Source organism: Acartia tonsa, chromosome 5 (assembly GCF_053477335.1).
Source record: "Acartia tonsa isolate MP-2025a chromosome 5, ASM5347733v1, whole genome shotgun sequence".
Classification (NCBI taxonomy): domain Eukaryota; kingdom Metazoa; phylum Arthropoda; class Copepoda; order Calanoida; family Acartiidae; genus Acartia; species Acartia tonsa.
Genome location: NC_137264.1, coordinates 51,293,339 through 51,318,916, shown reverse-complemented (window position 1 = coordinate 51,318,916; position 25,578 = coordinate 51,293,339). Strand labels below are relative to the sequence as shown.

The following is a 25,578-nucleotide window of genomic DNA, read 5'->3' as shown; positions in this document are numbered from 1 at the left end:
ATTTTGGAATCTTTTAAATTTGCTATCTAAAAGGCAGACAGCTATTGTTATTTTAAAATATTATCGAAAGCTATGAAAGTTAGATATAAAAGGGTAATCACACTGTTATATAATTAGTAGGTACAAATTATCATCCCTTTTGATAAGTATATATTTGACGAATATTACTAAATTTTGATTTTGTATTTAACCATTTGATCATCTAAACTGTAGTAATAACTTTTTTAGAGTATAGTCCCTTTCGTGGCAACGCCCCTTAAGGTGCGTTTCTTCGTATTTTCACAGTAGCTTTTCTCCTATTTCTAGCTCCAGAGGAGGGCTCTATCCCTGCAGGCCAAGGGCCATTTGCCTAACCCAATATAATCTGACCTAACCTAAAATACTCTATCAAAAGCCATTTTGAAAATACGACGAATCGAAGACTGTGGAGTGGAAAAACTTATTTTTTTCCGTTTATTAAACCTTAATAAGAAGAAAACTAGTATACTACTAAACAACAATAAAAAGCTGAAAGGTGCTTAAAATCACTAGATCTCGTTCGTGCATAGTAAAGTGTTTCCTAATTAGATTTTTTTAAATTTAATTTTATTAGATTTATTATCATTCAAAATGTTTTTTCTATTTTTTCTGTTATAGGGTTTCCAATTTTTTTTATTTATCATAAATTTTACCTAGACAAACCCCAAAGAAAAGAAGTCACCATACATCAGCAAGGAAACCATTGACCAAAGCACAAGAAGAAAATTATGCCAAGATATCGGAGCTTATTGCAACTACTGATGGCACGGAATGTAGTATTGGTAAGAATTTTAAACAGATAATTTTCCATAAACAAGAACGATTACTTTCAAAAGTAGCAAATACTTATTTTACACGGTGAATAGAAATTATAAACATAAACATAGATTATTAAATTTGATACTTTGATGATTAATTTGGACTTTTTAATTAAAAAAAAACTTAACTTTTAAAACATCATGTTATTTTTATTTATTATACGTATATACCTAAAAGATGTAGAAATATTAAATGTGTGTCTGTCTTAACTTGGCTAATTGTAGGTCCTGGGAAGGTTTGGCAAGCTTAATCGCTACTGGAAAAAAGCACTACCCTCCTCCCCTTCATCCTCATTATATTTAACATTTTAGATTAAAAATTATGGTATGATATCAACCCCCCTCCCCTTTTTATGATATTTTAAATGCTCATTTTCAACCACAAGCATAAATGTGTTTTTTTTGTACTAAGATGAGGCGGTTGCCCAGTTTTTCTACAAGAACAAGCGGGGAAAAAAACCATTTGCATGGAAGGTAACCATTTTTTAAGCTACTAGAGGCAGAAACAAGTATATATACAGTTTGGAAGGTTGTTTCATTTGTTGTTCATTATCCTCCCTCCCCCCTCCCCTTTTCTGTTTTTTTATATTATTGGTTGACTAGGTACGGTATGTACATTTTGAATTTTCCCTATGAGATTATGAAGTATTCACAACTTTTATTGTTTTATAAAAAAAAACGTTAACCTATTGTTTATCAATAATTTTATTGGTTTAAAAATTTATTTGTAGTTATTAAACTGACATGAATGAATATTCATTGCATTGAAACACAAATTTTGTATAAGTGGATGATGTTACTAAGCCTCTAGATCTCCCCAGAAATATTCATCAATATGTTTCTCCTCCTCGGATCCAACTCTCTCCAAAACTCTAACAGCCATTGCGGCAGCATCATACTTGTCATTCAAACCTGTAAATGATATCATTAAAAATTCTGTTTTTTTAATTAAATTGAGTTTGTATCTGATTTGATAAAATGTTAAATCTTCATATTATAATTGTTTGGTTTTTAACCAAACTTAAAAAAGATATGGCAGAAATTTAAATGGTCAAGGGACCATCTTTTGCTGATAGTTAAAGTTGTAGCTGACTACAAGATGTAGATATGTTGATATCTAATGTACACCACCTAGAATTATGATGATTGGAAAAGAAAGTTAAGTGTTACAGACATAACTACATACAGGAATACAGAGTGAGTGAAACTAAGCTTTATGAAAATAAACCTATTTGCCCATACCAGTAGTTGGCTTCTGGATTTTGAAACTCCAAAAAGAATGAAATTAACAGAGGGAGAGAAGTGGGACGATTGGCTTTTTATTGCACTAGTCTTTAAAGTTTTATAATAACGTTTTCTTATTCATTAAGTTGAGTGTTCAAACATTGCAACCATTAATTTTAATCTACAGAAAGGGTAAATTTGTGCATCGTCCTTGAGGATGTACATCAATATATCAGCCATTGGCCTTTCCTTTAGATCTCTGCATATTAAAGTGTTCAAACCTGTAGCATCAATCTTGACACCATGTCTAAGCAAATCATTATAGATGAGGTACTTGGCACAGCTCTGTCTCTCCACCTTCTTGATACAGTTGAAGTAAACAGCCATCTTTCCAAACTTCTTCAGGAATGGACTCTTCTCCAGGGACTTGGTGGGCCAGTTCTCTGCGAGATCATTACACTCAGCAATCTCCTTATACAGCTTCTTAACAAAGACTGGATCAGCTCCAGCTCTGCTGCCACTGGCAAAACGATTCTCAGTATCAAGATCAATAAGCTCAATTTCTTCGGTATGAGCAAACAGATCTGAGTTGATTTCTCCAGCCTCAGTGAGGAAACCAAGGTGCTTCATGACACAGGTAAAGTTGTTGACCATGGTGAGCTGTGAGTTGCCAAATTCAGCAATATCATTGGCATCAACATCCTCATAACCTAGATTAGATACAACTTTTAGTTGATTTCATCATAATTAATTCGAAGGGTGCTGTAATTGGTAAATAAATCAGTTATAAAAAATAAACATCAGTAGGTGCAAGAAATCATTTCATTTTCAAATAAAGTAATTTTTAATGGAGCTATGTGTCTCAGTAATCAAAGGGTGGGGTATTCCTCAAGATGTTAAGTAATTTGAAATGCATATAAAACAAAATATTTATTTTTGATTAAACTCTCTTAGACTAAAGAGATATTTTTTTAACATTCAATTTGCAATTAGCAACTCTATCCTAATTGGTTTTCTTAATATTTTAGGAGATTTTAAATTTCTATTTATTGCTACTTATTTTTAGTATTATAGTTTGTTTGATTTTAAACTCCATTAATATACTCTAAAAATATTTTATTTTGATGAAATCACAACTTTGTTGTGAATTATATATATTTTTCCTTTACCTGAAATAAGAGTAGCAGGGAAACCCAAGACAGAATCCGCCATTGGCATAGCTGATGGTGACTTGTAGCACTTAGCTGAGGCCTCATAAATATTCCTAATATACTCATCAGCATACTCCTCTCCCCAGCAGGCAGAGCACAGGTTGAAGTGGTGCAGCTTGGTCATGATCTTGTCACTCACATCATTCAGACCATAGCCTGAGGAGGCCAGTAGTAGTAGTAGGGCTGCTACTTTGTACATCCTGAACAATATTGTTATTATAGATATATTTATTACTAGCCGCTACGCCCCCCAGGGGCCTCTAGGGGCACTCGAGAGAAGGAAGGGGGGGAAATTTAAAAAGGGTGGTGTGACACTACCCCAAAATAAATATAAACTGTCCTGGTTTCAGAGTAAGGGGAACCTTGTCAGTTCACAGGTCAGCAAGCTCATAAGCAGCACACACTCAGACAAACATCCTGTTACTTAAGGCAGCATTAAATAAATCTTTATATAAAAGTAACAGGATCTGTGAATGTGTGTCTAACCATCATAAGTCCTAGGAAAGTTTATTAATATATATTTTAGGGGAGGGTAGCACCGCCCTACCCTTCTCCACCATCATTATTACTGAAAGATTAATGGCACTACTTGTAAAAGCATTCTGGATTCCTTAAACAGGTTTACAACGTTTCTAAACTGTATGTAACTAAAATAGGACATATAAGCAAGTTATCAATGTACACCCTCATTTACGATAAACAAAATTACCCTATCTGCCAGTTAAAATTATTGACCAAAAAGTTTGTGGAAAATAAACGCATCAGAGATGGGTTTTTGAAAGATGAATGCCGCGTTTCTTGATGGATTGATTGACTAAGCAGAGTATACAACTATTTATTTAATTATTTCGCTTTTGTTGGTACAGCCTTCATAGAAGAAAAATAAATGATCTTCAATCCATTTTTGCTGCATATTTATGAATGTATTTTTTTTAGAGATGCATTAATAAATATGCAACGAAAATGGATCTAAGTTGTATTAGACATTATACAAATGGCTGAAATAATAATTTTAAAATTTTGAATTCTTAAGTTGTATACTCTGTATAACGAAATCGTCTTCGTTCAATCAATCAATGTCTAAAAAATGTCGAAAAAACGTGGCATTCTTTTTTAAGAACCCATCTCAGATCAGAAAGTTGATGTTTCAAAAACTGAACACTGTACACTCAGCGTAGCTCCTCTATAAACAATTGTTCATCAAAATTAATTATGGAAATTTTCTTGCAAAAGCTTTAATTTTAATTCTTTTTCAATTACCTACAGATCTTAATGGGTAAGACAATAGACGATAAATCTTACATACCCAATTATGATCAAAATTACCTCATTTCTAGATTAAAATTATTTTTAGAAACATTTGGACCAACTTTAAAAGATCTAATATTTCTATTGGTTTTAAAACCAAGGAATGAGATAAAACTTTGGGGACCAATATAATTTATATTCCTATGTTCCTCCTCTCCCTATTTAAAGCGAAGTTTTTCTATAATTAGGGTCGGTCCGTCTGTCCGTCCGAGATAGATAGCTTTTATTCGTTAATTTAGGCATGTTAGAATTGTCCTATTGATTTCAAACTTTGCGTGATGATTCCTGTAGTAGTTAGGTACGATTTAGAAACTCTACAATCATTACCAGAATGTCCGTATGTCCATTTTAAACATGTTGATTTTTCTACTTTTTTAACAACAAATTTTTATGTGATATAATCATTCGATTGATCTGATTTTTGGTATATTGATTCCTGGGACAACAAAGTATGATGTTAAAGCGAAGCAACTCTATAATCAAGTCCTAAAAATGTAAGTATATCCTTAAACATTATTCTGTATAAAGCAGTTTTTCTACAAATTTACTTACAATTTTGCTTCGACTCTTATACTTTTATATTCTGATTATTCAGTTCTGACACTATACAAGTGTTAATGTCCGTTTGTCCTACCGTTTCAGTGCTTCGCTTTTATGGATGTTGTCATCCTTGTTCTCCCATAGATTAAGGTTATGAATGCGCTTTAATCATGGGTTTCTATTTTCTTATCATTTGCCCTCCCTATTTTTGGAGAGCGTCCCCAAATGTTCACCAAATAAGCTGGTTTCCATGGTTGGATTATCGAGTAATAAAACAGTAATGTTAATCATGAAACCTTAATGTAAAACATGGTCTATAACAACTGCGGAACCCGTATCACGTTAACGTAATGGTCTTCCCTAAACACGTATTTCACTATGGAAAAATTAAAGCGTGCTTTTGAGCGTAGAATCTCTACAATTGAAAGCATGTTTTTAAGTGCAAATTCAACATTTTAATCGACAACTTGACGCACAAATTTTATCAGCATTTATAAAGGGGGATAAAGAGAGTAATACAATGCTCCAAAAAGTTTGATAACCTCCAAAAGGGTGAAGTTTTTTATTATTTTAGTTTTACATTTGGAAGAAAAAATTTCGGCGCACTTTACATATTTTTCATATTAGTTTCTTTCTATATATTAATCTTTACCCACGCAAAAAAATTACTTGAAATTATAAAAAAATAAAGATTATTGCCTCCAATAAGTTTAATTACCAAACGAGTCTTCATTATTGGGGAAAGGGAGGGGGGGGGGGAGGGAGATTATTTATCCTTAGACAGAAGGAAATCGTAATCTTTTGTAAAAATGCCAGTTATAAAACGTTTAATTCACTAAAAAGCTTCTCTACTTTTAGAAAACCTATTAGAGGACCTAAGGTTTTTTTCATGTTTGAGTAAACAAACCTGACCCTAAAATATCAATGTTTTGTATAGTTCCAAAGTTAAAATTATACCTCCTGATAAGTACTTTCCAAAATGATTAGATAAACTTCAATGGTTTTTAAGAGCCTTGATTTTGACCATATTATATTAAAACATAAAACAAAAAATTTGGGTAATAGCCTCTTAGAATTTTTTTTTTCAATTTCGAAAATTTGAGTTTTCTGTGCTAGGACCTGGCCTAATTCTGTGGGACCTCAACTATGCATTGATGAAGGTTATTGGCCCCAGTATTAAAAACACGTTGAATATTCAAAGGATTGTTTTGAATAATACCAAACTGGTTTCTCTAAGAAAGTTTTTTTTTTCGTAACCAATTATTATTCACATGTCCTGGTGGTGGGGTTGCAAGCAGGGATCTTAGGGATAAGACAATTGATAATAAATTGATGTTGAACCCTAATGCTGTTTTGAAAAACAAAGTTAGCCCTTCAATTAAATGAAATTATTGGTTTAAAGTTTGGACACTTCAAATTTGGCAGACAATCAAGATTTATTCAAAGTACCCAAAGTTTTAAAGGCAAAGAATAAGAGGCGTGTTTATAAAACTTTGGGTGACTGTCTCAATTTGAAGTCCAATGGCTCCTCCATCCCTGGGTTACCAGGAAAATTTCATTTATAGCTTGGCTAACCAAATAATTGAATATATATATATATATATATCTATAATACAAATAAGAACGATGTCTGTCTGATTGTTTGTGTGTTTGTTTGTCTGTTTGTAGCGAAGGATCTCGCTAACCGATCGGGTTATCCTTTACAGGGTAGCTTCTCATAGGTCCCGGGAAGGTTTATAACTATTTTCTTTTTAAAACTAAAATTAAAATAGTCCCCCCCCAAACAAATTTTTTTTTCTTTTTTATTTTAAATCTAAAATACGAAAATTGGTTTGATCAAACCTCTTGGGGCAAAGCCCCTAGAGGCTAGGGGCGAAGCCGCTAGTATATATATATATTGATAAAAAGCTTTTTAAATCTTTTTTGTTGTCATTGTTATAACCCGACTGTTATAAACATAAACTAACCCTTGGGGTTAGCATAACCTAACTTTATCAAACAGTTATTTTTTTATATTATTTACAATATTGAAAATCATTTTTAAAATAGAGAAAGAAAAAACCTGCCCGCGACCAATATTAAGCTTCCTTAAAATTGTGAATTAAATTGGTATAGTTTTTAGATATTAGCAGACAGACAAAAAACTTTTTACTTTATATCATAGGCTTATCTAATAAATATTCGATATTTTAAAATTTATCCAATTATTGGTTTTCTTTTTATTAATTCATGACCAATATTGCTTTATTTTTCATTATCTAATAAAAAATCTATATATTACAGATTTGACAATTTTAATTCAATATTGCTTTTTACGCCTTTTGAATTTGTGGCGTATTGTTTTTACTTTTTCCCGTAAGGATTATACCCCGCAGAGTTATAACCCAAAGAAATAAGTTTTTTCCTTACACAGTTATGGAATCTTGACCACAAAGTTTTTTTTATCCAATCTTGACAAGTGAGGTATTTTTAGAAAGAGGAATGTATATAGAAAACGCCTAGGGTGAGGCGGGGCATTACCGGTAATTTTTTCGGTTTTTTGAAAAAAAAATGGGGTAAATATTAATATTTTTAAATGGGACCAAGACCATTAGAAAGCTTACGGAAAGGACTATCAGGTCCTAATAGGACGTTATCCTAGGACTTTTAGAAGTTTGTCATAATTGGACTCAAAGAAATTACCGATAAATGCCCCATGGTGGGGCATTGTGGGTAACGTCTTTTCAACCTAAAAAAAATCGATGAAAAACGGCCAAACGGCCAGTCAAACATAAATAATCATAATTAGTATAGGTTATAGGGATTATCCACAAAAATTTTCATAAAGATCGGACTATTCCTTCTATGTCAAAAATCATTTATTTTTAAAGGACGAGAAATTTCGATTTTTTTTTCACAAAAATTTTCTTTCAAAATAAAATTTGAATTTTTTTATATAAAAAAATCTGTTCTATTCACTTTTTGGCCTAATTCTTAAAAAGCCCATATTGAATTTTAGATTTTACCAAAGAAAACCTGAAAATTGATATTAAAAATCGAATTTGAATTTTTTTTTCGACGTTACCGAAAAATACCCCGCGCGAACTTTGGTCATTTTTGAAAAAAATATTAACTCTACATTTAAGCTCTCAACGGATTTGGAAAGAGCGGGCAATTCTTAGTTCAAAAGGTTTTTACGGATCAGTTCTAGGTCTTACCAATTTTTGTGTAGGTCGATCTTTATACACATAGGTGAAAAAAATTTTGAAAAAAAAATTTTTTCGTCCGACTTTGAGACCCCAAAAGTACCCTTAAAATTTATCTCACAAAAATTTCATTTTATACTTTTTTGTAGGCAATTTAATAAGGAACAAATTTGCTTTTATGTTTTTTTCTGTCAGTCGATTAGAACATGGAGAAAAATGTCATTTTCTGAAGGTGGGTAAAAAATTACCTGTAATGCCCCTTACCGGTTAATGCCCCGCTTGACCCTATGTAAATTAGAAAATCCGCAGAAATCAAATTTGCAAGTTATTTGCAAAAATCTGCAATGTTAATTTGCAAAATTAATTTCATGCCTTAAATGACAGATTTAGAAAAAATCTTTTTATGAAACGTGTTTATCTATAAGTTTAGAACATAATTAAGGCAAAACAATTTTCATGAGTGTTACTTTTTTCACCCTATATATGAAAAAAGCAGTTTCTCACATTTTATGATAAGAAAAGGTATAGGAACAAAAAATATGTTTTTTCTTGATGTAAACACAATAATTGGCATAAAATCTTTCATCCTAAATGTAAAAATCAGATATAGAATCCTTTTTAGAGGAAATATGGTGCAAAAAGTAACTAAGACATTTTTGCAAAGTATGAAAATCTAAAGAAAATAGTTTTTTTTGCTTTTGATATACATATCATATAAATGTATGTAAAATTAGTGATCAAAAACTATAAAACATGTTATAAGTTTTTTCAACACTGTCATTGATTGAGTTGCACTTTTAGGTTTAAGAATTACCAAAGTAGTGCATAAAAACTCTTTTTATGAAGTAATTAAACAAAATAAATGTCAAAAACCAACTACATAATGGTCTACTGCATTATAAAAAACGCCTAATTGTTAATTGTTAATTTATTTTGTTTAATAACTTAATAAAAAGAGTTTTTATGTGCAACTTTGGTAATTAGTAAACCTAAAAGTGCATTTTAATCAATGATAGGGTTGAAAAAAGTTATAACTTGTTTTATAGATTTTGATCACTAATTTTATATACATTTATCTGATATGTATATCAAAATCAAAAAGAACTATTTTCTTTAGCTTTTCATACTTTGCAAAAATGTCTTGGTTACTTTTTGCACTATATTTCTTCTAAAAAGGATTCTATATCTGATTTTTACGTTTAGGATGATAGATTTTATGCCAATTATTGTGTTTACATCAAGAAAAACATATTTTTTGTTCCTATACCTTTTTTTATCATAAATTGTGAGAAACTGCTTTTTTCATATATAGGGTGAAAAAAGTAACACTAAAGAAAATTTTTTTGCCTTAAGTATGTTCTAAACTTTTAGATAAACATATTTCATAAAAGATTTATTTATAAATCTGTCATTTAAGGCAAGAAATTGATTTTGTGAATTAACATTGCATATTTTTGCAAATAACTTGCAAATTTGATTTCTGCGGATTTTCTAATTTACATAGGCGTTTTCTATGTATATTCCTCTTTCCAAAAATACCTCACTTGTCAAGATTGGATAAAAAAATCTTTGTGGTCGAGATTCCATAACTGTGCTTATGGACTATGTTTTATTGATTCAAAAATCAGGGAGGGATGGGACATTAGGCTGTTTTTTAGGCGTTGCTACAAAAGACCTACACCTACAAAAGACCAACTCTACAAAAGACCAACACTACAAAAGACCAACACTACAAAAGACCAACAACTACAAAAGGGTCGATTTTTTAAATGCAAGGTTGTATCGGGTTCGAAACTATTCCGTTACGTAGCCAACACACTTTGGACAAACTGTCGGACGGAATTTTAAAATATAGCCCATGAAGTTATTCAAGAAAGAAATTTCGGTTTTGAATTTTGTTCTTGTGTTTTTATACTGAATATTGAATACCATTAGAATTGGAAGATTTTTTCTTTAAAATTTAGAAGATTTTTATGCAATTATTTTATTACATATTGTTACAAAAAAAATACTTTTTTGTCTATTTTCGTAATTGTGTCGTTTATAATCTATTTAAAGCATTCATTTTATTAATTTGATAAATACAGATATAATGATAGACCATTTGCAGCTATAGACCTTCTAGCATTACGATTTTTTGTAAGTGTTGGTTTTTTGTAGCGTTGGTCTTTTGTAGGTGTTGGTCTTTTGTAGAACCGACTTCTTGGTCTTTTGTAGTGTTGGTCTTTTGTAGAGTTGGTATTTTGTAGCAACGCCGTTTTTTACCCCAGTCCCCAAAGTCTTAAAATAACGTTTTCGTATTCGTTGGCTTTACAACTTTGGGTACGTTAATTGAATTTTAATTGGTTGGTTCATTTAGTTATATGTGCAAATGTTTTAACCACTAATTGTAAATAGGTTTTAGCGAAATTCTTTTATTAATTGGAAAGGCGTAAGTTTTAAAGAAAACTAATCTTGTTTTAATTTAGGTTGTGTTTGAGATAGGACCTGATATCAAGATCAGCACTTCTGGATATATCAAGGTAATATATTCGGCGGTTTCCCTAAAAGTTTATAGTCTAGCAAAGAACCCCCAACCTCCTCATCCTTGTTAGTAGCGAAGCTACTCTATAATTTGAAATGTCCGTCTGTATGTATGTCTGAAACGTTTGGGGGGAAACGTGATTTACTCGGCTCCTATAAAAGATAGACAGCTGAAATTTTTAGGGATTTAAAAATTAGCATTCTTCATATTTTCACCAAGTTTCATTGAGATATGACGATTAATTGGGGTGCTAGATCGATTCCTAGATTTTTAAGTTTTCATGATTTTCTCGATTCCTATTAAAGATAGAAGTCTAAAATTTTCAGTGATTGAATAAGTTTACATAATTCCAGAATCCACAAAGTTTCATTAAGATTTACTTATTGGTTGTGGTGCTAGATCGATTCCTAGATTTCCACATTATAAATCATGAAAGGTTTCGTGATTTTATATAAATTTTTATTTTGTATTTAAATACTCTATAGTTCATTCTGGATGTTCTTCCATGATTTTTGAGCTTCGCACCTTATGGATGTTGTCATCCTTGTTTTGAAATAAATTAAAAATAAGGGGGGATGGAGGCGTATTTTTTCTTTGTTTGTTTATCACTTTATTAGTTAAGGCGAGATTGGGTTAAATTGGGTACTGGTTTTTTTTTTAAAAAGACGGCATCCCTTCTCCTTTTTTCGATTTATTTTTTTAAAATTTTAATATACAAAAGGGTAAATCTTGTTATCCTCATTTCTAGATGCGAAGGGAACAGCCCAAAAGTTGGAGGACGTGCCTGGCCACAGGATCCAGCTCTGGTGGCGGTCAGGACTCTCAACCTGTACCTGGAACCTCTGGACAACAACTTCAAGAGGTACAATTTTTAGACAGAGCGGGAACAATGGGCTGTTTATTACACTATTCCCATAGTCGTATAACATTTTCTTATTCGTTGGCTTGACAACTTTGGGGACTTTTGGTGAATTTTGTTTGGTTAGTTTATTAAGTTGGGTGTTCAAACGTTTCTAACAATAATTTTAATCTACAGAAAGGGTAACTTTGTGTATCATCATTGGGAAGTACATAATTTGTTTCTGCCATTGTCTTATCCCTTAAATCTCTACAATTTTTCGTTAATATTTTTTTAGAAACGCATCTACTCTATAAATAGGTTATGTAACTGTTTGTCCGTTATATCACAAAAGTAATCAATATTAAACTGTTGGTTTGTTTGTCCTTAGTAACAGATAAATCTTAGGGGGGGGGGGGGGAGTTTTGACACATTTACGTAAATCTGGCACCTAGGCTTTATCTTTGGACTGAGAGGATTGTTTATTAAAGATAAAATTATTCTTATATGATGAATTTCACGAAGTTTTAAGATTTTTTGGATAGACCTCCAGGTTCCGGAGCTGCAGGCCTCCAGGTGGTATATGTATAGGTAAAAATGAAAAAAAAAATTAAGTTAAATGTCAACTTATAAAACAAAATATGCATATTTTTTAATATTATTCACATATTTTTTGAAGTAAAAAAGATTCAATTTTAGTTTTATAAGTTGATTTGTAACTTAAATTTTTATTTTATTTTTACCTGTACAGAGACCACCTGGAGGCCTGCAGCTCCGGAACCTGGAGGTCTATCCAAAAAATCTTAAAACTTCGTGAAATTCATCATATAAGAATAATTTTATCTTTAATAACCTATCCTCTCAGTTCAAAGATAAAGCCTAGGTTCCAGGTTTACGCAAATGTGTCATCCCCCCCCCCCCCCTTGTTATGACATGCATGTTAGAGTCGTCCTGTAATTTTCTAACTTTGCCAAGGATTTCTGTAATATTAAGGATTGCTTGAAAGCGTTGCAATTCAATAAAAACTACAAGTCGGTACCTTTTAATTTTTAAATGCAAAATCATAGTTATTGATATGTGTTAATGTTCGTTTGTCCTCTGGAGTGATTTTTCAAGTTTGGCTTGTTTAAATGTCGTCATTAATTTTAGTTGAGACCTGTAACAACATTGGTCAGAAATAACGAAGATCAAGAAGTTGTCGACATAGAGAATACTTATTTATCTTACAGGTGAAAGTTTTAGCGGTTATACAGTGTGTTTTTTTATGAGAACTTTTTTGAAAGCAATTTTACCTCACTTATAGTTAACAGAATTTAATGATTAATGGCTTATTTTCTTCGTTTTTTATAACCATTTATAGAACATCAAAAAAATATTTCAGTTTTTTATAAAAAAAAGTACAGTAAAATCAAAAATTCAAAACCTAGGTGTCAACATCTAAAAATGGTTTTAGCGCATTTTTCTCATGCTCAAATCTTCTACCCTTTGGAAGAATGGCTGCAAAACGCTTTAAAGTTGTGATACAGATACATTTGGGGACATGTACTAGAACATATCAAAGTTTGAAGGTCATATCTCAACCAGGGAGGGAGTACTGGCCCCCCAAAGTCGACTACTGAAAATCCAATTTTTTTCTTGCAAAGGGTAGAAGATTTGAGCTTAAGATAAATGCGCTAAAACCATTTATATATGTTGGACACCTAAGTTTTGAATTTTTGATTTTATTGTACTTTTAAAAAAAAAACTGAAATATTTTTTTGATGTTCTATAAATGGTTATAAAAAAAGAAGAAAATGAGCCGTTGGCGTTAATCATTAAATTCTGATAACTATAAGTGGGTTAAAATTGCTTTCAAAAAAGTTCTCATAAAAAAAACACTGTATAAGGTAAAGGAGAGCCCTGCATGGTTAGGTACCCGCGCAGTAGGTAGACACAATGAGAAAGAAATACCCCCCCCCCCCCCCCCATTTATTTTCAATTTGTTAATTAAATAAGGGGTTGATGGTTCTGAGCTTGAAAAGTGTTGAAAGCACCAGATTTTAAATTAAGAAGCTACTTTAAAATTGGAAATGTTTTTGTGTTTCGATGAGTTTCACCTGTTTTTAAGCAATACATTTCCCCTGATTTACAAATAACGAACATCTGAAATAACATCAGTCGGTACAATGATTAGCATCTTTAATAGTGACGCGGTTTTGACCGAGATTCGATCATAACACCTGATGTATTTATTACACTAGTCAGCAAAGTTTTTTAATAAAGTTTTACTTCTCGATGGCTTAACAACTTTGGGAACTTTAATTTATGTTGATTGGTTGCTTTATTAAGTTGAGTGTTCAAACGTTTCAGCCACTAATTGTAATCTTCAGAAGGGGTAATTTTGTGTATTAACATTGAGAATGTGCATCAATTTATCGGTCATTGTCTTATCCCTTTAGATTCCCGGATGTTTATATTTTTATAGGTATGGAAATGAGATGGTTAAAATAGACGAGGCTGATGAGGCTACCATGAAGTTACCCACTGGACCTAAATCTATGTCCTTGTTTGGGTTCATTAACAGGTATAAACTTCCTTCAAAGTTGAGGAGAAGAGGTTAAAAGTTGACTCTCTTCTTCAAAATAGGTATAAACCTTCCCAGGACATATGAGAAACTACACTGTAAAGGAGAACCATATCGGTTCAGTGGTTAGCAAGTTCCTTTGGTACAAAAGACATCTTATTAATCTAAATAAACTAGCGGCTACGCCCCTAGCATCTAGGGTTCTATATTCGAAGGAATACGAAAGGCATATAAATAGTCTTAAACCATTACTAGACTTATTTATAAAAATTTAATAGCCTAAAACCATCTTAGAACCTATAAGAAGCTTCACTATAGAGGAGAACCATATTGGTTTATTGGTTATCGAGATCCTTCGCTACAGAAAAAAAGGCTTACTGTTTTTATATAATAGGACTAGCGGCTGCGCCTCTAGCATCTAGGGGCTCTATATTTGAAGGGCAGAAAATGGCTTAAAACCATACCTACCCAGACTTATTTATAAAAATAAAATATCATAAAACCATCTCAGGGCTTATACTAAGCTTCCCTCTAAAGGAGAACCATATCGGTTTAGTGGTTAGCGAAATCCTTCGCTACAAACAAAAAAGCTTATACTACTGCTTATATGATAGGATATATCAATTTGGCAGGACATTGGGCTGTTTATTACACTAGTTCCCAAAGTTTTATAATAACGTTTTCTTACTCGGTGGCTTAACAATTTTGCGGACTTTTATTGAATTTTAATTGATTGGTTCATTAAGTTGAGTGTTTCAAACGTTTCGACCATTAATGGTAATATAATGAGAGGGTGATTTTGTGTATCATTATTGGGGATAACATCCCTGCTATAATTGGTAACTTTATTCAGGAATGAAATTCAGATTAGTGACTTGATGGGAAATGGAAGCTTGGTGTTCCTACCCTCTGAAGAAGATGAGAACAGCGAGAGAGCTCTCTCAGTCCTCACCGAGGCCATGCTGGCTGAAGAGGTTGTGGCGATTGTCAGGCAAGTTTACCCAGGTATCTACAGGAATAAGACGATGGCCAATAAATTGATCTATATCCCCAAGGATAATACACAAAATTACGCCTTCTGTAGATAGAAATTAGTGGTTGAAACGTTCGAACACCCAACTAATGAAGCAAACAATCAAAATTCACTTAAGTCTCCAAAGTTGTGAAGCCAACGAATAAGAAAACGTTATCATGAAAACTTTTGGGTCTTGTGTAATATACAGCCCATTGCCCCCTATTTCTCTCTCTGAACTTACCAAAATTCTATAGAAGAAAATTGTTGGAGGGATTATTTGAAGTAGGACATTGGGGTGTCTTTCTCCCCTTCTTTTAGTTAAAGAGCCTATAATATGCTGAATTCCCTAAAAAAAAAATTAAAAACCGTCTTTGCGATCACATAGGACAATAAAACATCTTGCTACTTGAACCATAGAGACTACGTACATTAGATTTAGCAAAGTATAAGGAAGTAGGAAAAAAGAAATAAGACAACGACCAAAAGATTGATCATATAAATCCCAAATGACTGAATTTAAAGTATTGGTTGAAAAGTTTGAACCATCCAATCAATATTCAATAAAATACCCGAATTTATATGCCAGCAAATAACATTATATGCCTTGGGTACTTGTGTAGTTTAGAGTCAAATTTTCCCTCCTACCCTTCGTAATCTTCAATAAAAAAAAAAACTTTTTAGACGGGTGTACCGCTTGGGTTCAAGTCCCCACCTTGGAGTGTTGGCTCCAGAATTTGATGAAGACGGCCAACTTTACCTTGGTAGGTCGTTTTGTTCCAGCGTTGCTACTATTTAATTAGAGCATGTCCGTTTGTCCTTTGATAAATAATCTACCAAGCACTAGAGGCGACGCGCCTTTGATGCATTTTAGATAATGGGGGAGGGGAGGGGGGATATGTCTCCAAAATAGTTATACATTTTTCCTGGATGTATAAGACGTTCCAGTGTAAAATCATATCGGTTTAGCAGTCAGTATAATCTTTAAAACCTGTTGCTTTTATATAAAAATACTCAATTTTCTTTTTTTGTTCAATTGCATTTGCAAGTAATCACATAAACACATATTATAGTGACAGAAAAGAGCTTTTTTGTCTAGCAGTTTTCGACATCTTTTGACATAAACAAACACTCAGGAAGACAGATAGACAACCTTACTGCTATTATAACTAATATTAAAATATTATTTGTTTTAGTTTATTCTGAGTTACCATTTTCTGAGGAGAGAAGAGAGCTCCAATTTCCATCCATATACAAGTAAAGTACAGTTATTTATCTTAGCTCGCATCGTATTAAAGACAGCTTTCCACGGATATTAACATGAAATATCATTAGATTAAAATTGTGTGATTAGACCCAATAGGCCGAAGGCACGAGGTAACAAAACTGGTCTGAAATACGACGCCATACACGATTTTTCAGTGTGGCTGAGAACCAGTTCTAATCCACGGATATCAAACTGTTTCGAAGCCATACTGGAAAGATATTTACTTTACAAAGGTTTCATAGTATTTTTTTGAAAATTACATTAAATATGTTTTTCATGCATTTAGATTTTCAAAACATATTCATCAGAAATGTAATTTTACAACTAATAATATTTTTCTATTGATAATCTGACCTTTCTGGCAGATTATCTGTCACGGCTGCCACATCGTCGCCGACACGGCGGTCTCCCAATCCAATTGGCACGAATGCCGCGCACATTTTATCTGCACACCGAATTTTAGCTAAATAAGATGTTTCCATATAATAGTTAGGTAGGGTAAGCGTTAAGAAGGACTTTCTTGCATTAAAAATCTTAAGAAAATATAAAAATTTGGGTGGCAAAAATGTACAAAACTAAGTTGAGCTATTTCTGTTTATTTCAGGAAAGACTATACAGAAGAGCAAACTGGAGCCATTGATCACCTCATCCAAGCCATGGATCTTGATGTCATGGTAGGTTTCATTTAGTTTAAGGGGGGGGGGGGAGTTTTGACACATTTGCGTAAACAGTGAGTATAGGCTTTATCTTTGGACTGAGAGGATAGGTTATTAGGGATAAAATCATTCTTTTATGATGGATTTTCCCAAGTTTAAAGATTTTTTGGATAGGCCTCCAAGTTCAGGAGCTGCGGGCCTCCAGGTCCTCTCTGTACAGGTAAAAATTAAAAAAAAAATTTTTTTTGAAGAGTTAGAAGTCAACGTATGAAACAAAATATGCATTTTTTCTTCAAATATGTGAATAACATTCAAAAATATGGTTATTATGTTTCATAGGTTGACTTCTAACTCTTCAAAAAAAAATTATTTTTTTAATTTTTACCTGTACAGAGAGGACCTGGAGGCCTGCAGCTCCTGAACTTGGAGGCCTATCACAAAAATCTTAAAACTTGGGAAAATTCATCATATAAGAATGATTTTATTCCTAATAACCTATCCTCTCAGTCCAAAGATAAAGCCTATACTCACTGTTTACGCAAATGTGTCAAAACTCCCCCCCCCCCCCCCCCCTTAGTGCAACTACTTTATAATTTCACTAGAGGATATGACCCTAGTCTCTTGGGGCTCTACATTGAAAAGAAATCAGCCTAAAATCGTATAAGGATTTCCTAAAAGTTAAAAATGTTAGGAAAATCTATTTCCCAGATCTTTTGTTTCTAACAAAAAATTCAATAAATTCATAACTGCAAAAAAAATAAGCTAAAACTATTTTCAATTTGTTCCAGTTAAATAAGATTTGTTGTGAACTTTTAATTGAACAACTCTCTAAAACCAAAGAATATATTCTGAAAATAAATTAACCTAAAACCTTACTCAGGCCTTTCTGATGCTTCCCTAAAATGTAAAACTCGATCGGATTAGTAGCTATTGAAATCCGCAGCTTTATATAACAGGATTGATAAAATATCTATTTTAGAGTGATTTTGAGCCAGAAAACGAACTTAACCCCCAATATCAATACTTGTTTCAATCTCTTATTCACAGGTGTGTGTGTGTGTGTATAATTTTATTTGTTATATTGTAATGAGCAGGAATCTAAAGGGACAAAAGGATCATGGAAAGAAAACGAAGTTGCGGGTTTCGTCGTATTTTCACAGTAGCCTTTCTCCTATTTCTAGCACCAGCGGGGTGCTTTAGCCCTGCGGGGCATATTTTCTAAACTTGGGGGCAATCATTAACATTTACATAACCTAACCTAACCACTGTGAAAATACGATGAAACCCGCAACTTCGTTTTCTTTCCATGACCCGGATAAAACAATGACCGATAAATTGATGTACATCCCCAATAATGATACACAAAATTTCTCTTCAGTAGCGTAAATTTAGTGGTTGGAGCGTTTGAACACTCAACTCAATAAACCAACAAATCGAAAGTCCCCAAATTTGTTAAGCAAACCAATATGAAAACGTTATCATAAAACTTTGGGTCGGCGTTGCGGAGCCGTTTGATTTTGGTGCGGATCCGGCTCCAGCTCCGACCTAAAATCAAGAAAAACTCGACATATTTTTTACTTTTGAAGGTTTTAACAGTTCAATTTTTGATAAAAATGGACTTTAAAAACTTAGAAAGGGCATTTGCACATGACTAAACAGAGTTACCGGCTCCGAAACACTGCTTTGGGGGACTAATGTAATAAACAGTTCATTGTCCCCTCTCTCAAGTATTCACGTAACATGATCTTTGTCTGCTTCGAAAATTCTCGATAAATGCTTAGCTGATATGGTTCACCTTTATTGTATAACTTCTTATATGTTTAGAGACGTTTTTTATACATTTTTGATGGTTGGGCAATTGGTACCTTCACCCTTCCAAGATAACTCTCCCCTAGAAATCAATAGCCACACATAAAATAATTGTTAAAAACTTTTTCTGTTTTAAACTAAACTTGGAAGTGTAGGATCGACTTACAAACCCTCCCCTACTTCCCTTAAGTGCCCCTCGAGACCTCTTTTTACATAAAGCAATTAAAATATTTGTTTATGTGTAACTTTTGAAATTATTTGAAGTTATAACATATTGACATAAATCAGAATTTCTTTATCGTTTAGGGCCACAAGTTCAACCGGCAGTGAATGTTTACCTCAAGTCCCTCAAAGAATATTGGTAAGTTATTTAATAACTTTGTAGTGATTCAAATAATTTTTGCAACTTTAATGATAACCATTGTCAATGATATTATTTCTAGAATAATCTTTTACATGAAGAGCACCTACATACTAGCTACAGCTGAACCAATAATAATATTATTTCTAGAATAATCTGTTACCTGAACAGCACCTACTAGCTACAGCTGAACCAATAATAATATTATTTCTAGAATAATCTGTTACCTGAACAGCACCTACTAGCTACAGCTGAACCAATAATAATATTATTTCTAGAATAATCTGTTACCTGAACAGCACCTACTGGCTACAGCTGAACCAATAATAATATTATTTCTAGAATAATCTGTTACCTGAACAGCACCTACTGGCTACAGCTGAACCAATAATAATATTATTTCTAGAATAATCTGTTACCTGAACAGCACCTACTAGCTACAGCTGAACCAATAATAATATTATTTCTAGAATAAACTGTTACCTGAACAGCACCTACTGGCTACAGTTGAACCAATAATAATATTATTTCTAGAATAATCTGTTACCTGAACAGCACCTACTAGCTACAGCTGAACCAATAATAATATTATTTCTAGAATAATCTGTTACCTGAACAGCACCTACTGGCTACAGCTGAACCAATAATAATATTATTTCTAGAATAATCTGTTACCTGAACAGCACCTACTGGCTACAGCTCAACCAATAATAATATTATTTCTAGAATAATCTGTTACCTGAACAGCACCTACTAGCTACAGCTGAACCAATAATAATATTATTTCTAGAATAAACTGTTACCTGAACAGCACCTACTGGCTACAGTTGAACCAATAATAAAATTATTTCTAGAATAATCTGTTACCTGAACAGCACCTACTGGCTACAGCTGAACCAATAATAATATTATTTCTAGAATAATCTGTTACCTGAACAGCACCTACTAGCTACAGCTGAACCAATAATAATATTATTTCTAGAATAATCTGTTACCTGAACAGCACCTACTAGCTACAGCGGAACCTATAATAATATTATTTCTAGAATAATCTGTTACCTGAACAGCACCTACTAGATACAGCTGAACCAATAATGCAACAAATACGACAACTTTTTCCTACAGAACAGGTAACCATAAATTTGGCGTGAAAATATTTCTAGGCATCAATAGCCATAAAACTATTTCTTTTAACTTTTTGCAGAACTAAACAACAGTTCTTTAAACTATACCTATCATCATTTTTATTATTTTGAACAATCTCGGAATAACATTGAACAATTTTTAAAGTAGGTATTATTGTAATAATATTTTCAGTATCGCCTCAAAACCGATAGATTAAATAACCGGAGGATTAGAACCGGTTCTTAGCCATACTGAAAAATTATGTATAGCATCGTATTACAGACAATTTACCACGAATATTAAAATGAAAATAATAAGATTAATACCAGATTTGTAACCTGGGCCTTCGGCCTCATCGGGGCTATCAATATACGCGGAAAACTGATTATAATACAATGTGAAAAATAAATAGTACAATATTGTTAACTGCTCAGGTTGAAGTAAAAGGAAAGAGAACAGCTGACAAAGTTTTTGGTGGTGATGATCCAGTAAGTAAACAAACCTTTCTTTTAAACCAGAGAGATAGGGGGTGTCAACAAATCCCTACAAATTGAAATTTTGGATGCTCACCTCCCCCTTTTTCTTCTCTAAATGGTTTCATACCCCCATGATAAATTGCTGTGTACGTCGCTCTATTAACCCATTAGTGCCGAACCGGGTTTTAAAACCGGTAAAAAAAACCGGGTTTCGGCTTCATAATTGCATCATTCTCAGTATGAATCCCCCCTCTACTACCCTGGCTTTCATTTCCCCCTGGAGCAGGTAGTTTTGCTTACTTCCGTTTGCCGGTATAGATCAACAAAGTTTGAAAATCATGAAAATTCAAAATACCCCATCTAACTTTTTTGTTTTTATAGTAAAGTCGCTGATTTTTTTCGTTAAATCTAAAGTTTATTTACAAGTACATCTATTTGTGAATTCGTTTTATTTAAATTATTATTTTTTATATGATTTTTTTATCGTTTTTTTACGCCCTATATAGGCCCGGTTCGGCATTTCCATTTTGAGTCTGAAATTTTTATCACCCGGTTTCACTAATAGATCTTTTTTGACAACAACAACAAAACAGGGTTTTTTTACCCGAAATCGCCGGCTAAACACGAAATTTGAAATAAATCGCTTCGTATTATACTTGTAGCTCTTTAGATTACATGAGGTTGTGTAGTTTTCAATTACGGATCGTATCAAAGTTCTAAAAAGTGTTCATCTCACTTTTGGCGTTCAAAAATTACATTTTTCGATTTTTGGTCAAAATAACCGGGTTTATACAGGTCAACCGGGTTTTAAAACTGGGGGAAAGCACCAAAAACGGGTGTTAATGCCTGGTTGGTATTTATGGCCAAGCCGAACCGGTTTTTTTTGCAACTTTCCTGTGCACGCCACTAGAGCAAAACAAAAAAATACGAATTCCGTTTTGACCATTATAAAGCTTCCCTGAAACTTACAGCTCGATCGGCCCATAAAAGTGGCGCTCGGCACTAATGGGTTAAACCTTAATTTTATTTGGTTCCAACTGTATGATGTAATAAGTTAATCCCTAGTATTTATAGTTTATCTCTATCCGTAACTATTATTCTCACACGTCTTACATAGCAACAGTGGGAACAATTTTAAAGCTTTCAGTCTTAATATATAATTTTGGCAGTATAACAGGTTTTTATTGTGTTGTAAATTTATTAATTTTAAGGAAGATACTGAAGAGCCTGATTCAAAGAGACAGAAAACAAATGGAGATTCTAATTCAATAGGAAAAAATCTATTATTACTACTTCTTGTTTGTAATTTTCAGGGATGCTTTGTAAATATCTTGGGATGGGTTTTAGCTATTTTGCTGACCTCTCTTGTCAATAAGTTCTTAATCCTTATACTAAAGTAACAGGTTTTTTTCTGTCTGCCCGTTTGCACCGAAAGATCCCTCTAACCTCTGAACCGATGTGGTTTTTCTTTACAGGGTAGCTTCTCGTGGTTCCTGGGAAAAAAAGAAATTTTTATTTTTTAAATTTATAATTGAAAAGAAGGGGGGTCAGTCTCCTCCCCCTAAAAAATCCCTCCGCTCAAAATTTATTTTATTTGTTCTTTTTAAAATCTAAAACTTAAAATTGGGTCTTCGAATTCAACTTCCCCCAGTCCTCAAGTGTCCCTAGAGGCCTCTAATGATAGATAAAACACTAGAAAATGGCTCCGAAGAAGAGGAGCGAATAATCTTAACAGTTGGGTCTGTTCGTCCTGTTCAGGACTTCCAGTACCTGCTCACACATCCACAAACCACTGGAGCTGACATTCAGTCCGCAGGTATTGTTGCAGAGAGACAGAGGACAAACAAAATTAACACTTCCAAAGATTAGATTACTTGGGTTACTACTAGTTTGAAACCAACCAATCAAAATTCATATAACTAACATATGGTCATATCGAATAAGATAGCGTGGTTATAATACTTTGGTTACTTGTGTAATTTTAGGTCCAATGTCCCTTCTCGTTCTGGTTAATGTTCCACCCTCGGTTTGTGTGATAACACCCTGTTTATTACATTAGTCGCCAAAGTTATATGATTAAGTTTTCTTATTCGTTGGATTTACAACTTAAGACTTAAGTGAATTTTGATTGGTTGTTTCATAAAGTTGATTGTTCAAACCAGTGTTGTGGAGCCAGAGCCGGGAGCCGCTATATTTTGCCGGAGCTGGAGCCCTTATTTTCGTTAAAAAACGGCTCCGGGTTAGCTAAAACAAGAGATTTTTTATTAATGATAATTTGGTAACTCTGTTTGGTCGTATGCAAATGCTCCTTTTAAGTCCATTTTTATCAAAAATTTATCTTTTTAAAACTTCAAAACTTAATTAAAAGTCAAAAATAGACTTAACAAAAAAAATATGTTGAGTTTTTTTTTATTTTAGGTCGGAGCCGGAGCCGCAATAAAATCAAACGGCTCCGCAACGCTGGTTCAAACGTTTTAACCACTAATTGTTATCTACAAAAGGGTTTATCATCATTGGGGATGTACATCAATTTATCGGCCATTGTCTTATCCCTGTAGATAACACCATAATTTTATTTGTAGGAAGTCAAATGGAAGAGATTATTGAAAGATTCTTGGCCAGTGCCTTTGGTACAGATCTTAATAACAAGATTATTGAATGCTTGAAAGCTTACAGGTAGGAATCCTTTTTGAATACCATAAAAATCACAGTTCGCCAGAATTACATCATACAAAATATTTTTCCAGATTTTAATTCTCAATGAAATGTCTTCTTAGTATTATATTTTTAGGTTATTTATATCACTAAAAAGTTTCCTTTTGAGATATAGTTTCCCTTTATTTAAAAAAAAATTTGGTGCTGCAGGCCTTCAGGTTTTTTCAGGACAGGTAAAAATGATAAAAAAAAACTTATAAAACAAAATATGCATCTTTTTGAATGTTATTTACATATTTGAAGATAAAACATGCATATTTTGTTCCATAAGTTGAACTCTAACACTTTTTTTTTCATTTTCACCTGTCCAAAGACATCCTGGAGGCCAAATCCAAACAGAGCAGAGCAGAGATTCAGGGAAGGGACAATGGCCGATAGAAGATAATTCCTCCCTCCCTTAATATAAGCCTGTGTGATAACCAAAAGCATAGCCCTATTTTCATATCGAGACAGCTCTAGCTGTGTTATATTAAGGTAATATTACAAACTAATTTGTATATTTTCAGGGATGCTTGTAAGACCCGAGATAGGGCTGATTTGTACAATAATTTTATCAGGTAATGCACATTTTTAGGTATTTAATTTGGTGGTTTAATAGTGTTACATTATCATAGAAAATAAATGAATTTCCATTATGGCTTCTTAGAAACCAATTTATTTCCTCTACATTAGAACCGGTTCTCTGCTATACTGAAAGATCATGCATTATAGACAATTTGCTACGAATATTAAATATTTTTTTCTTGTTTTTAGATTGGTAAAAAGTAAAGCAGGAGAACGACTTTGGTCTAATATTAAAGAGCATCAAACTGAAACAGGTTTGTTATGTATATTACTAGTTGCTTTGAAAATATACTCTATCTATAACAATGTGTCGTGGGTGCAATGCCCCTAGAGGTCTTTAGAGGCCCTTGAGGGAGGTTGGAGTCCCAAAATATTGGTTTAGCGGTTAGTGAGATCTTAGGCTACATAAAGACACACAGCCAGACAAACACTCTGATACTTTATATGTGGATACTTCTATTAATTTGATCATTTGATTTTAAAAGAGCTTTTCTTTATTATAATTTAGGGTTGATAAGAAAATCCGAGGTAGATAGTGGAGTGGTTGATACTGAGGCCGACCAACTCTTTGAGGATGCTAATGATACAAATGCTGATAATCAACAAGATAATGAGGAGGAGGGTGATATTGAGGATCTTCTCTAGAGTACAAATGAGTCAAAAGCATACATCGAGGTCCTTCTGTAGAGTAAAAATTATACAAAGAGTCACATTAATGATCTCGTCTAGAATACAAAGATTACATATTGATGACATGATCTAGAGAACAAATGATACAAAGAGTCACATTCATGGCATTCTCTAGAGTACAAATTATACGAAGATTCACATTAATAACCTCTAGAATACAAAGAGTTCATATTGAGGACCTCCAAACAATACAAAGATTTAACGTTTAAATGGAGTAAAATTTGTGTAAAACAATTCAATTTTCTGCCATAAAAACCTATTTCAAATTTATTTTAAGATCCATAAGATGTACATTTTGTTTGCTCTGCCCAAATTATTTTAATTTCAGTTTTAATGACAAAAAGAATTGGCATTATATCATATAGAATGTTATTAATTAAAGCATGTTTTTTTTTAATTTGACAAATAAATATTTTAATGTAGAAAGTAACTTTGAATGTGGTGAATTTAAATTATATGAAGTAAAAAACAATCCCGTAAAGCCGTATGAGTTTAACAGAAAAAAGTGGCCTTATCTTATAACATGGACCTGTGAAAAAATTCAATGTATTTTATCAGTTTAATCGTGATTTTTATGAAACATTTTAACAACGCATTTTAAATAAATACTGTATTTTTTAGCTTTAACGATGTGATATTTCATTTTTTTTAAACTAAGAAAATTATTTTTTTTG

The 25,578-nt window shown here is 32.7% G+C and overlaps 2 protein-coding genes across 2 annotated transcripts in view; one reads left to right on the top strand and one right to left on the bottom strand.

Annotated features, from left to right (window-relative positions):
* Window positions 1-25,571, top strand: part of Ku80 (X-ray repair cross-complementing protein 5 Ku80) — a 33,701-nt gene extending 8,130 nt beyond the window's left edge. Inside the window, exons 7-26 of the mRNA XM_080162132.1 lie at window positions 676-800; window positions 1,249-1,310; window positions 10,773-10,826; window positions 11,577-11,690; window positions 12,816-12,895; window positions 14,131-14,229; window positions 15,083-15,220; window positions 15,926-16,005; window positions 16,438-16,498; window positions 17,113-17,182; window positions 18,144-18,211; window positions 19,280-19,334; window positions 20,381-20,464; window positions 20,894-20,947; window positions 22,147-22,207; window positions 22,632-22,751; window positions 23,518-23,611; window positions 24,157-24,207; window positions 24,404-24,468; window positions 24,723-25,571. Coding sequence (XP_080018258.1) covers window positions 676-800; window positions 1,249-1,310; window positions 10,773-10,826; window positions 11,577-11,690; window positions 12,816-12,895; window positions 14,131-14,229; window positions 15,083-15,220; window positions 15,926-16,005; window positions 16,438-16,498; window positions 17,113-17,182; window positions 18,144-18,211; window positions 19,280-19,334; window positions 20,381-20,464; window positions 20,894-20,947; window positions 22,147-22,207; window positions 22,632-22,751; window positions 23,518-23,611; window positions 24,157-24,207; window positions 24,404-24,468; window positions 24,723-24,859 — 1,672 coding nt within the window. The 3' untranslated portion in view covers window positions 24,860-25,571. The remainder of the gene's footprint in view (window positions 1-675; window positions 801-1,248; window positions 1,311-10,772; window positions 10,827-11,576; window positions 11,691-12,815; window positions 12,896-14,130; window positions 14,230-15,082; window positions 15,221-15,925; window positions 16,006-16,437; window positions 16,499-17,112; window positions 17,183-18,143; window positions 18,212-19,279; window positions 19,335-20,380; window positions 20,465-20,893; window positions 20,948-22,146; window positions 22,208-22,631; window positions 22,752-23,517; window positions 23,612-24,156; window positions 24,208-24,403; window positions 24,469-24,722) is intronic.
* LOC145320380 (uncharacterized) lies at window positions 1,551-3,507 on the bottom strand. Its single transcript, XM_080162791.1, has 3 exons — window positions 3,230-3,507; window positions 2,342-2,770; window positions 1,551-1,748 (listed from the first exon to the last, which is right to left on the bottom strand). The coding sequence occupies exons 1-3, from the start codon at window positions 3,468-3,470 to the stop codon at window positions 1,636-1,638; spliced, it is 783 nt and encodes a 260-aa protein (XP_080018917.1). The 5' UTR covers window positions 3,471-3,507; the 3' UTR covers window positions 1,551-1,635.
* Window positions 25,572-25,578: the final 7 nt, after the last annotated feature.

Bases quoted from the DNA above. Each gene is read 5' to 3' on its own strand.
- LOC145320380 (XM_080162791.1), bottom strand. From the start codon at position 3,470: ATGTACAAAGTAGCAGCCCTACTACTACTACTGGCCTCCTCAGGCTAT. The intron at 2,771-3,229 runs GTAAAGGAAAAA...TATCTAATCTAG, and splicing joins CCCTGCTACTCTTATTTCAG to GTTATGAGGATGTTGATGCC. The intron at 1,749-2,341 runs GTTTGAACACTT...TATCATTTACAG, and splicing joins TGTCAAGATTGATGCTACAG to GTTTGAATGACAAGTATGAT.